This window comes from Frieseomelitta varia, unplaced genomic scaffold (assembly GCF_011392965.1).
Source record: "Frieseomelitta varia isolate USP_RPSP 00005682 unplaced genomic scaffold, Fvar_1.2 scaffold_591, whole genome shotgun sequence".
NCBI classification, from domain to species: Eukaryota; Metazoa; Arthropoda; class Insecta; order Hymenoptera; family Apidae; genus Frieseomelitta; species Frieseomelitta varia.
Genome location: NW_025110358.1, coordinates 491,739 through 505,545, shown reverse-complemented (window position 1 = coordinate 505,545; position 13,807 = coordinate 491,739). Strand labels below are relative to the sequence as shown.

General features: G+C 35.4%; 2 protein-coding genes across 4 annotated transcripts; one reads left to right on the top strand and one right to left on the bottom strand.

Moving 5' to 3' along the window:
- Positions 1-157: 157 nt before the first annotated feature.
- Positions 158-2,956, bottom strand: LOC122534391 (sterol carrier protein 2). Of its 2 annotated transcripts, none has more exons than XM_043664980.1 (4): positions 2,929-2,956; positions 1,609-2,073; positions 1,129-1,504; positions 158-1,039 (listed from the first exon to the last, which is right to left on the bottom strand). In XM_043664980.1, exons 1-4 carry the CDS (start codon positions 2,939-2,941, stop codon positions 223-225), a joined length of 1,671 nt encoding a protein of 556 aa, XP_043520915.1. In that variant the 5' UTR covers positions 2,942-2,956; the 3' UTR covers positions 158-222. The 2 variants fall into 2 exon arrangements, with proteins under 2 accessions (XP_043520915.1, XP_043520916.1); XM_043664981.1 differs by lacking the exon at positions 2,929-2,956 and adding an exon at positions 2,214-2,336.
- Positions 2,957-3,807: 851 nt separating this feature from the next.
- LOC122534387 lies at positions 3,808-10,906 on the top strand. 2 transcript variants are annotated; one of them, XM_043664961.1, is made up of 8 exons: positions 3,808-4,842; positions 5,268-5,860; positions 5,955-6,284; positions 6,359-6,427; positions 6,500-7,052; positions 7,123-7,399; positions 7,640-7,822; positions 7,932-10,906. In XM_043664961.1, exons 1-8 carry the CDS (start codon positions 4,686-4,688, stop codon positions 9,556-9,558), a joined length of 3,789 nt encoding a protein of 1,262 aa, XP_043520896.1. In that variant the 5' UTR covers positions 3,808-4,685; the 3' UTR covers positions 9,559-10,906. The 2 variants fall into 2 exon arrangements, with proteins under 2 accessions (XP_043520896.1, XP_043520897.1); XM_043664962.1 differs by having other exon boundaries at positions 3,809-4,842; positions 7,141-7,399.
- Positions 10,907-13,807: the final 2,901 nt, after the last annotated feature.

Here is a 13,807-nt window from a genome sequence, read left to right as displayed (position 1 = left end):
CACAACATCAATTAAGAAATATATATTAAATTATATGATTCTAGATAGTGGAATGAATGTACATACTTTGAATAAGTATCCTTTTAAATTACAATATTTTGGTTGCAACGTACGTATTAATTACGTAACATACAATCTTTTGATTTCTGGAATCATATTTATATTATATTTAATATCGAAATATAATTTTCATTCATTGAAAGACTTAGAGATCTTTGTTCTTTATAATCTAGAACGCAGGATTTCGATCTTTTTGCCAGCGCGCTTTTGTAACTCAATTAATTTCATTGCCATTCCCATGTTACCTTGAATCTTAATTTTTCCTTGAAAAAATGCTTTTTGTGGATGCAGTTTGCCAGAAATAAAATCAACGATGTCCGTGTCGCTTATCATGATTACAACGTCGGGTTTAGTTTTTCCATCATATTCTACTTTTCCTTTCCCTGTTTTAGTATCTACGATCCAATAGGCTTCCGCACCTCCAGGACCATTAATTATTTTAAATCCGAACACTCCACGAACTTTTTCAATCAAATTTTCTTCATCCTCTTGCATTGCAATTTCTAATAGTTTAAACAACGGAGTCGCTTTGAACTGATCCGGAGCAGACGATCCACTTAGATTTTTCTTAATTACCGACGATTGAGAGAACCCCATACGATACAGAGCAACAATAGCTGCTCCACCTAATCCTATATTATGTTGTAGAGCAAGTTTCGCGTTTGGCACTTGCCGTTTCTCAGCCTTTCCTCGAAGTTGCCAACAAAGTTCAGCACACTGAGCCAATCCTGTTGCTCCCAAAGGATGTCCCTTTGAGATCAAACCTCCACTAGGATTTATTACATACTTCCCTCCATATGTATTGTCTCCAGCATCAACTAATTTTCCACCATGTCCTGGAGGACAAAGTCCTAATGCTTCATAAGTTAGAAGTTCATTAGTAGAAAAGCAATCGTGCAATTCTATAACATCCACATCAGATGGTTTGTAAGAAGTTTGAGTGAACACCTTTTCAGCAGCATGTTTCGTCATATCGTAGCTATAAAATAGACAAATAATATTTTTATTATTTGTTATTTGTTTCTCTCAATGTTGCATTATATCAAGATATAAACTTGAGTTTCTCACCCAACAAGTTTAATACAACTCTTCTCTGCGAATGTTGAAACTGGATCTGTGGCCATTTCCATCGCCACAATTTCTACTGCTTGAGATTCAAGTCTATGTTTACGAACAAAGTCTTCATTAGCCAAAACCACAGCTGCTGAACCATCGGATGTTGGGCAACACTGAAGCTTAGTAAGCGGTCCGAATACTTTTGGAGATTTCATTATTTGCTCCAACGTGTATTTCTCTTGGAACTGCGAGTATGGATTGTTTAGGGAGTGTAAATGATTCTTATAAGCAATTTTTACAAAGTGCTCAACTTTGGTGCCATATTTTTTCATGTGTTCAAGTCCAGCATTTCCAAACATTTGGGCAGTGACTGGACTCTCATTTATGCCTGAGAATAAAAATATAAATAAGCAGCAAAAAAAAGATTAAAATTTACGAAATACAGATTTTTTTGTATAACAAGTAGCTCATTAATAACTTATAAGGATTCACCAGCAATATTGGCCATGAGTTCCACATGTTTGTCCATTGGATTAGTACGATCCAAGAATTTAGATACTAGAGAACCTTTCTCCATTTTTTCAAAACCAAGGGCCAACGTGCAATCAGCAGAGCCAGACTCGATTATTTGTTTAGCCATTATTAAAGCTGTTGAACCAGTGGCACAATTATTATTTACATTGTATATAGGACAACCAGTAAGACCAGCTTGATATAATGCTCGTTGTCCACAGGTGGAATCTCCGTAAACGTATCCTACACAGGCTGCTTTCACCTCATTATAAGAAACTTTTGCATCCTGCAAAGCTTTCGCAACTGCTTCTTTCGCCATGTCCGGATAGTCGAAATCATCCCGTTTACCCGGTTTCTCGAATTTTGTCATACCGACACCAACAACATAAACCTTCGTTTTCGGTGACATTTCGGAATGCTTTTCAAAAATAAACTGGACAAAATCTAGAATTCCAATAAGAGATAATAAATTTAATCACTCACAGTCACAGCTGCTTAAAGCTGATATCACTTCCCAATTGAACTTTACTCCTAACTTTTAATTATCTAATCACGGAAGAGGAAGAGAAATAAAAACAAATTACCGAATGATACAGCCACTTTTCTTATATATGAATCACACTCGATTGCCAAGTGTTGAATGATCAGGAAGAACTAATCGTTTTGTAGAAGAGGAAAGGCAAAAAGTCCTCCCCACTTTATTACCATCGCGCAACGCAGGTGGAACATTTAACCAATAAACGTGCTTACTTTTAGGACTGCATTGGATCCATCAGAAATAACCAACCAGATTTACATTCCTTTCAAAAAACTTCTTTCTACCTCTGTAACTCATTGTCACTACCCAAGTTACAAACTTTCAACTTGAGATGTCGCTTCATAAGTGTCATCGAGTTCATTCTTTTTTTTTTTTCTTTTTTTTTTTTATATATAGAGTTAATCTGCAAATAGAGCTTGCGATTCAAATCGAATTGAAATCATTAATCCAATTGACAACAAATTTTGAATAAACTCAGCATTAAGATGATATGTGTTCGATAATCGAGTTCAAATCTGAGAAAAGATAAATACTTTTAAATATTAAATATCTTCAGATGTTATTCATGAATAAATTAAGATAATGGAATGAATAAAACTGGCATTTAAAACTATTTTTATTTTTGTATTTTATTGGCTAGCTTAGATTTTGTTCATTCAGAGATCGTTATAACATTATTGAAATGCATAAAAGTAGATTGTAAATATGTACTTGTTTATTATTCGTATTATACGGAACAATTGAATAATAGAAACTATTACCTGGAAAACGCATTACAAAGTACACACAGATTAATCAACAAGTTCAAAACGTGGTACATCCTTGCGAGAGAGTGCTCTTCCTGAATTTAACCTCGAGCTATATCGGGTGATACCGAAATCGAAAGGAAACTGATTTCTTGCACAAAAGTTATTAATATAAAATAAAGTTCAATTGGAAATGATATAATAAAATAAGATGAAAATAATATGAAACGTTTCTTTTTGAGAGACATGAATTCATAAATTCTCCAAATAACCTAAATTTAGATATGATCTTCGCTTAACTAATTCGGTTCGCCGCTATTTCTCTCTCGTTTTTTCATGATTAACAAACAATGTTGATAATATAAACAATCATGATTTGATAAATAATAATGTGGTAAGAGTTTTAATAATTTATTAACATTTTCATAGTTAAAAATATAATCTCAAAGCTATAGCATTTGATATTGTAGATGCAAATTGCAGATGAATTAAAGAAGTATGAGCCATGTAATATTGCGATTTAAAGCTATAACATCGAGCGCGACATTTCTAAGTTATTAAAATTAAAATTAATACGCAACCTTGCTTATTTAAGATTAGCTCGAATCCTGACTTGAGCGGTTTGTAAACTTAGAAACAACGACCCAAATTAGATGAACTACCCAAATTCTTTTTACTTATTGTTAGACGCACCTGCTTAACCAATATTCAACATTTCCAATATCGTTCCAATATTTTCAGGTTATATTTTATACAAAAAAATACCTTTCCGATTACAAAGATTTTAAAACTACATTATAAGTATAGTCTCTCCTTCTAGTAGTAGTAATAACATACACATGTATAAGTAAATGCATATTAGACTAAAATATTATTTAAAAAATTTCGTAAAAAATCGTGTAAATATCCCAAATTTCATCACACGTGACAGAACGGGATTTTGTGTACCACCGAGATATTTACTTCCAAATGGAAAGAAAATACTGACGACGTTGAATGATTCTGTACACGACGATCATCCGTGGAAGATTCGGTATAAACAAAGTGTGTTTACATTCGAGAAAAGATGAGCATTCGGATCTATGCGTTTCGCGATCTTTGCTTCGCTTTTAGGAAAAGTAAGCTCACCAAGTTTGTCATTATTATTTCGATCACTATTACTACTGCTATTGTCGTTATAATTATTATCTCAATTGCTGTTTATTTTGGTGTTACCCTATATACTGGAAAATCGCGCCGGCCATTGCGCGCTCGTGTTTTGGTTCCAAAAAGATGGCGGACTCTTGTTTTCAAGATCGGTCGGACAGAAATATGATAGCTTTGAAATAACCAGCGACAGTTGACATGTTGTGCGTGCAATAATACCGGGCGGATGAAATTGTCGTCGTGACGGATTCACTGGCGGGATTGGGGAAGTTTCCTCGAGGTTCATAGGTGACGTAAAAGCGGTGTCCTCAACGTATTGCGCGAGTTGCGAATCGAGTGATTTTTCCTGTAATTTCTGTTGTTTTCTGTGCGAAACAACGTCTCGAAGAACTACAGAACATTAACGTGGACAGGAAATGTAAGATGGTTTGAACCGAATGAACGTTCACAAGGTTTAATACCGACGATCGACACAGCAGCGATGCTTGGTTAGGTTGATTGGCTTGGATGGACATACCTATGATACCAGAACAACGTTCTACGTGTTCCTCTCGGTGGTTCACGTTAAAACGTAACATTGGATCAGTTTTGTAAACGCCACTGTAAATGAATTACACGAATCCATAATGGCATCAGCCGAATTTGATGTAGAGCTCTTTGAGCGAAGGCTTCACACATTAAAGGACTCGCAGGAGTCTATACAAGGCCTCTCTGCTTGGTGTTTGGAGAGGAGACAGCACCACAAAAAGATTGTTGCCACCTGGTTACAAGTTCTCAAAAAAGGTAAACTTGTTACTGCACTTTTTGTGTCAATAGTATTATATGCCATGATTTTAAATTTCATTTCTATTAACTTATATTTTAAGATTCAAATAACTTGTACTGTTGGTATTGAGTATCAGTATCAATTGGTATGATCTTAAAATGCTTTTAAATCTGCAGTGTAAAATATCCTAAAAAGCAATTAAAAATCTGAAGTGTAAAATATCTTAATTTTTTGTAGTAAAACGTGATAGAAAAACAATGTAGTAGTTTATTGTTTTGACATTGTTGTTTGTATTGTTGTTTTGACATTTGTGTTATATATAAGTATTCGAGTTCAATAAATTTTAAGATCATGCTTTCAAGTCATAGTTTAAATTGTATTTTCTCTTTTTTTTATTGATTTGCAACTTGTCAGATAACAATGATGTTTTCTTAAATAACAGTAAAAGTTGAGCATCGTCTTACGCTCTTTTATCTGGCAAATGATGTCATACAATATTCGAAGAGAAAGAATTTTGAATTTGTGGAATCGTGGGGTACAACTCTGCAACGAGCGACAACTATGGTTAGAGATGAAAAAGTGAAACATCGCATATTGAGGATCTTTAAGATTTGGGATCAGAGACAAGTATATGATGAAGAATTCCTGGCAGATCTGTCCGGATTAATTTCAGCAGCTCCAAAAAAGAAATTAGAGCCTCAGCCAACAGCACCGCCTGAAGAATTTCAAGCCGCTTTACTTATCTCTACTATGAGATCATGTGCCACGTTAGAACAAGCGACTGATGCACGATTAAGAGATTTACGTGAAAGTAATATAGATGTAGAGAATGCAGAAGAACTGTGTGCTTCATTAAAAGATAGAAGAAGAGTTGAAGATGCAGAAAAAGAAGTGGACCTGGCAGTTAGAAATGTTGAAAACTATGTACGCGCGTTGGAGGCAGAAATTAGAGAAAGGACACAAGTACTTGAGCTATTAGAACAAGCTGATCAATTTTATGAAACTCAAAGAGGTGAAGTGAAAATAGTTACTAATGTAAGTATATTGAAAAAAGTATACCATAACAGTATATTGTCCATAATTTCTATTAATGATTTTTTTAATATTTTTAAAAATCTTTCATTAATAGGCATACAGAAATTTTGGTAGTCGTGTAAAGAATTTGAAGAAGAAATTAGATGAACTTTTACCAACGTTAGTTTCACCAATTCCATCACCAGATATAAATGCTCCATCTCCAAGTCCTGATAGTGATATAGAACTTCCAGGAGAAGAAAATCAATCTCAAAATCAATTAGGAATTATAGATGTAGCACCGCCATCTATGTATGGTTCATATTCTCATGACTATGATCCGGTACCTGTACCAGCTCCAGAGATGGGTCAAGGCAATGATTCTGGTGATTTTACTAATAATTTTTCGTCTTTTATGGGAGGAAACGTGGATTTTGGTAATATGGTAAGATAGTTAAAAGAAAATATTAACTTCGACGAATATTGTTATAAATCATTTGTTTTTTTTTCATTTTAAAGCGAAACATATTTAATGAAAGGTCGTTAACGCCAACTGGAATGTCACAGCAGTATAATGAATCGATAGAGGTATATATTTAATTAAAATGAACATTTATTATTTGATAAAACATTATAAAAGTATTGCATATGCTTTACTAGGCTAAACCAATAGAGGTGATCAATATGAGGCCCTCCAAAAACGAAAGTAACAGCGCAGATTTTAATATCTCTAGTTTTTTAAAGACTGTTCTTCCTTCTTCCGATGGATCGCAAGATCCTGGTGGTATTCCTGGTCTTGGTCTAGATATTCCAGAGTCGCGAGTGGAGTCTCCGCAGCGTTCGAATTACAGACATTCACCTGTACTAGGGCAGCATTCAGTAACTCCCGTGATTTCAAGAATTATGAGTAATCAAAACACATCTATAGGTGTGAATAATTGTCCGATAACACACAGTACTCCATTACCTGTTCGGAATTTGTCCGGCGAGTCGCATACTCCTTCCCCGTATTCCAGTCAAAACAGTCAGAGTAATATTGCACCATTCGATGGTCCGAGTAATAATAATACTGTTAATCCCTTACCACCTCCACCATTACCTCCACCTATTTTCCTCGACGATGAAAATTGTTACAATAAGTTACCACCTAAATTTCCAACGTGGACGCCTCCGAGTGAAACTATGAAAGAACCAGCTAAATGGGAAGAAAAGGGTATGAATTTGTTTCGTAATGCAACACAGAATAATCTTGATATTAGCTTTATAAGTTTATAATATAGCAGGTTCTATAACATTTGCAGGAAAAAATAGTATGAATCCAACCTGGCCTGGGGAATGCGACGAGAAAACAAAAACGTGGATGGATGGTGACGTTGATAGGTGGGATTCTATTAACGATTCCACGTGGACTGGCAGTGGTAGAGGGAAGAATGAAATTCTATCTGAAACACCAGAATCACCACCTATGTATGAAAAAACTGGATTTACAGATCCAGTTGAATACGATGACTCTCAACCACAAGAATCTCTTCTAAATACCTCCGGAGATGTAGATCATAGGTGAAACATTTAATTGATAAAATTCATTTCATACACAATGAGTGTTCAAAAAAAAAAAAGATCAAACTTTTCAAATAATGCACGAAGTGACACAAATACTATTTCAAATGAGTAATGAAGTTTTTATAGTAAAAGTCTGGTCATTTTCTAAATATCCTTCATATGTTAGTAAGAAGAACTATATCCTTCATATGTTAGTAAAAAGAATTATATCTAATTAAACAATTAAATATTTTTCAGAGTAATACCTATCCCGATGACAGTGGAGAATCAATTGCCATATCGTTTAATGAAAGCAGCGGATGTCGATCACCGAAATTTAATTAGTTTAACAGGAAGTCCAGCGAATCATAATGCCAATGATACTATGAATACGATAACCAACAGTAACAACCTATGGTCTACAGGTGATCAAGATTACCGGTAAGATATTGAAATACTTACATCAGCTACTAGAATCTCGTAGGATTGGAATACAAATTTCAATTTTTACAATACGTAATAACTCTAATGCTTTGCAATACGAAATCAGGCAACATATGCAACCAGGCGATATCGTGGAAAGTGTCGATATGGAAATGTCAGACGACGAGACTGATAGTAAGCCAAAGGGGAGGGTATTGGTTGATGTACGATCGCAAGATAGAGACATGAGAGTTGGTAATCAATCGGCGACTTCACAGCACATGGACATGGACATGCGAATGATTCCACTTCCTGCCGGCCAAATGCCAGGATCGCATGGACAAATAATACAAGACGTGCACATGATGCATTCAGGACCTCCGCCACCTCCACCTCCACCACCGCAATTCCATCCAAGCCAACCGTCATTTCATCAAGATCAAACAGATTTTCGACACAATCCCGCTGAATTTCATCCAACTCAATCGAATTTTCATCAAAACAGGCCACCGCCGAACTTCATCCAAAACCAGCAAGACTTCCAACAGGAATTCCTTCAGCTACACCAAACGCAACCAGAATTTCCAAAGCAAGAATTCGAATACCGTGAGAATCATACGTTACGACCTAATCAAGAATTCACCGGCGAGCCACAGATGCGTGGCAGGTACTCTCAGTCCACGGAGCATCAGCACAGAGACGTTGGTTTTCATCGGAACGATCGAGGAAGCCGAGGTAACCGCGGCTTCGCGAGGAACCGGCGAGATAGATACTCGGATGACCATAAACAGAGGAATCTTCAAAACAATCGTAAGTCTCGATCGCAAGAACATCAAAGATCTTCACCCGAAATTCTGCCAAACAGTCGTCCTCTGTTGGTGCCTGCGCCAGACACTGTCGTCATTCTCGATGAGGAGGGTATGCCGATAGGACTGTCTAACGAAAAGGAAGCGCCAACGAACGCGGAACATCTTCCAGATACTGAGCAAGAAGAGAACTGTCAGGATCGTAGATTATCACATGGTACGCCAAGCTCACGGAATCTCGACCAACAGTCTGTATATTCAACTGGCTCGAATCTTCACGAACACGAGTCCGAGCCTCCAATTACGGATCCAGACGAGCAACAAGCAATGAATCAAGTGACCGTTATACCCATGATAACGGATTCTAAGGATTCGCAATACGCTTCTGTCGGTGAATACGAGCAACACGTTGAGTCTGAAGCCGTAATGTCGGAGAAAACCTGTGACAGCAGCGAGTCGATTGAAAACGCTGGCCAGGAAATTAGTTTTACTGAGCAGACGCAACAGCCAGATCAGTTGGACGACCTTGGCAATTTAATGTCAAGTAACGAATTGAAGAGACCGTCAACGAATGGCAGCTTCGATGAGAATGACGTTAGTTCTAGTAAAAGGATCGCTTTGTCCAACGGGCCACCGACACCGACAGAATCTGATTCCGGTTTGAATGGCCCGATACCGCAGGTCTCGGCGGAGTCATCGCATTCAGGAATGTATGATTTCGACGTTGGTCCGAATTTCCGACCGCGTCTCGGTGGTCCAGTTCCATTTCCTCCATGGAGAGGAGGTCCACCGAGAGGCAGAGGTTTCAGAGGTGGTCCAAGAGCCCCTTGGATGGACAGAGGGCCTCGCGGACCTGTGATCGGCAACTTCATGCCAAGGGGACTAAAACGCGGTGGACAATTTAGGGGTAGTAGTTTCAGAGGTCGGGGACGTGGTAACAATTGGTAAAAAAATGTATGAATTCCCCTTATTAAGAGGGAAAAGAGAAAACAAGAAAGAAAGAAAAAGAAAAAGAAAAGAATTTCGCCGCAGTTTTTACCAAGGAAAAGAAGGGAAAGATCGTTTTCAGAAAATAAGAAGGAACGTTTTTTGTATTCTGTACATACGTATTAATTACTACATGAAAGAGAAAACTCGTGGAAGCATAACGAAGGGGGATTTATCGTTCGAGCGTGGATCTTTGTATCACATATTAGATGCTCTCATCAGGGAATGGGATTAAAAGCTGATACGATCCCAGCTAAACCGACTAAGTGGTTTTTCTTATCGAAGATTCACGCTTCTTTGTGTGATTGATCCGGCTATATACATATATAAATAAAATTATACAGATACACAGATATAAAGGATGTACATGTACACGTAAAACACATTCTCTCTCTATCTCTATCTCTATCGCTCTATCTCTTCGTCTTCTTTGAAAGAAACTCGATTCAATTCTCACATATGTATATGTATTCATGTATTATCGAAACGACACCTTCGACACATCTTTGATATGGGTTTATCTTAACATTTTTCAATGTGGTGGTGATATAAATATTGATAGAAAGAAGGTTGATTTAATGATATATCGTCTACGGTTGTCGCTTCGGTAATGATCAATATTTTACCTCCTAGGGTTTTATGTAAGACAAAAGAAACTTCCGTTTTACGTACATACGTGTTATTACACATGCAAGCACGGTGGAAAAGAAAGAATAGTATTTATCTGCCAGATTGGTTGATCTGTGAAATGGTTGGTTTTGCTTTTATGTTGATCATTAAAAAAGGTGAATGTGTTATGTGTTGAAAAGAAAAAAAGTAAAAAAGAGAAAAAGGGAGCAGCTCTTGAGTATTTAGAATTTGTTTCACGGGTCGCTACTTTTTATACACTTGCCTCTTAATCGTAATAATTGCCTGTTTCTTTTCACTTGTCCACATTTCTAATCGTTTCGTTGGGGCTCGTTTAAACAGGCATGTCAATGAATCTTCAAACTGTATTAATAAAAATGCAATGTTTACGTTCTCATCCGCTTCGTACATTTTCCCCATTTTTTGTTCTTTTTTTACGAGTATATATAGTGTATGTATAATACATGCGTTTATTTCATTTTTGCGAAGAAAGAATTGAATTGAAAGGGAAAAAAAAAAGAACGGAAGAAATATCAAACATTATACTGCGTTATATATTGCAATAAGTTACTGCGTTACATCGTAGCATCGAGAAACGCGATGAGAAATAAGAGCAGGTCGATATCGAGTACCTGTCTCCGATATATTACTGTCATTTTTCTTTTTTTTTCTTTTTTTTTTTTTTTTATATCACCTTTTTCCATTGCGAATGAACAAAGATCACTGTACGAAAAAAAAAGAAAAGAAATTTGACAAACGAGTTTCGTTGACGATGATTCGTTTGCTCGATCAACCCGTTTTTTTTTTTCGTTTTGTTTCTTCTGTTTTTCATCTGCTGCGTTCACGAATGTTTCACATCTGCGACAAAAAAGTGAAAATAGATAAAAACACTTTTCACGAGCAATTGTAAAACTATGTATATATATATATATATATATATATATACACACATGTTATAATACTGTATATATATATATATACATGTATATATATACATACATGTATATATATAATACATGTATATATAATACATATATACATATATATACGTATTTACATGCATACATATATACATTGTAATTGTAAAAGAATGTAATCCGAGCAGTTCCTTTATTAGATAAGTTTAAGCTTTGTTTTGTACATCTTGATTATCGATTATCCGTTTTTATTTTACGGATCTCATCTCAGCTAAACTGTGGATGTTTATGCATTTATGGCAGGTTTATAGATGCAAGAATGTACAAAAATATGCAGAAATATATGAGATACTAAAACTAAGATACGAATAAGGTGTCACAATACTTAGCGAGTAAAAGAAATTGTCTTTCTCTTAGCTGCATTTATAAAAATGTGAATAATTTGCATAAACATGTAATTTACTCGCCACCGGTGAGAATTTTTATACAGATATCAATATTGAGATTCGGGTAGGAAGTAAACGGATCATTGTCTAGAATAAAAACGAAAATACATGTGTAGATATCGATAGTGAAGCGCACAGAAATTAAGTGTAGCAAGATAAATCCTTGGAAAAACTAATTGATTGTTTAATAAAATATTGCAATCTACCGAGGACCTTGCCAGCACTCGACAAAACCGTAATCCTGTTCAATGTACATTGTATTTTTTTCGTATCCATTCCGCGATCAAAAGAAAGGAAATGTTTTATTTTCTCTACTTATGGAATGGAAGATAGAGGAACTAAAGCCCGGGTTTTCATTACTTTTCTTCGTAGATTCGCAGATTATGATCTCTATGTACATAGATCCATAGATTTTTCTTCTTTCTGCCCGATCAATTTTCCCGTTTATTTTTTCTTTGTTATTTTTTATTTTAGTTAATCGTATTTTTTAATGATTTTGTTTTATCTTATTTTAGCAGATTTAAAGAAGTATACCAATGAGTTTACATACATACACCGCTCCAGAGGTTTTCGTTTTTTTTTAGACATACTTCTTTTTCTTTTCTTTCTTTTTGTCTTCAAAGTTTTCATTTTAAAGAATCACGACCGAAGGTATAAATTTTTATTTGTAGATTGTGAAAGTCTCTCTCTGTTTTTTTCTTTTTTTTATCGCAGCTCTCTTGTCTGACTGGCTGAAATCTCTATGGATCTATCTCGATTTGCCTACTCATAAAAAATCGATTTTTTCGTTTCGTTAAACGAATTTCATAGTTTACACGGCCTAATAGCTGAACGTACTTTCCTCTGTTTAAACAAACATTTTAATTTGTCCATTTAAAACGACACGTGAGAAGCAAATTTATCAATAAATTTGTATAATCTAGTAAATATATACATTCGCCAGTCAATGTATGCATTTATGTAATGTTTTAACAAAATTACCAAGTACAAAAATATTCATCGTTCTTAGTAAGTGTATTCGTATATATCTTGAACAAATACGTGCAAATTACTATGCGCAGTTATATATAATGTACGACGACCACAAAAGTATGATTTGAAGAATTTCCATTTTTCGTGAATATATTTACTCCTAAAAGTGACATATGCACGAATTGACTATGATCAGATGTATAAATTTACTGTCAGCAGATAGATTTAATTTAATCGTATCATGGGAAATGTTTAGTATTTCGATTCGATCAACGATTATTGTTCTATTGTTCCCTCTTATGAGTCGTTCGAAAAACCCGGTGAATTTCAAAGAATGTGGCAGCATGTATCGATTTGTATATAGCAACGCGTGATAGATACGAATTTATAATACTTGTAACACGAGCACATCACGACGGCCTGAACGGAATGTATAAAATACATATTGTACAGTTCTTAGCGTTATCATTACCTTCTTTCTTCGCGCACGAAGCAAAACACAAGAGAAAGAGATACACGCCCATTAACAATCCTCTACTATTTTTTACCACTATCACTGCCTCGGTTTTCTTTTACTTTTTTTCAAACTATTGTTACCAGATGAAAATGAATAAAATATAAATCGCGCGTGCAAATGTATCTTTGCTTGAAGTCACGCCTGGCGAAATTGCATTTCGCTGCGACGTTCGAAAATTTTCCACCCTTTGCGATCTTCGTCTATACGATCGATCTTCAAAATCAATCAATGAAACGTGACAATAATTCTATCAGTTGTTTCTATAATTCTTTAAACGTTCGTTTTTTTTTTTTTTTTTTTTTTTTTTTTTTTAACAATTCAAACAATCGTTCGATTTGTTGTATTAAAAAAATCATCACTATTGATCGTGTGTATAGATTGACTCGTAAAGAGTGAAGTCTACTCGATATCCTATAATAAGCGCAAAGTATAATATCGACGAGTATATCTATGAGATATAGATTTGTTATAAATTTAAGTTAAATGCGTATGTAAATGTGTAAATACATAAATAGAAAATTTGATGAATCTTGGCAGCTCGAGCAATTTGCTTCGTCTATCGACACTGGTCTTACATTATTTTCATGTGAAAGAACTCGCAAAGTTGAAATTTTATCCGCTAAATTCTTTGTTTTCGCGAGGCTGCGTGCGGTTATATCGATTTTGGCTTAGCAAGCCACGGGGTGCACCGTATGTGCGTGATTTAAGTATTTCGACTCATTTAGTATGTA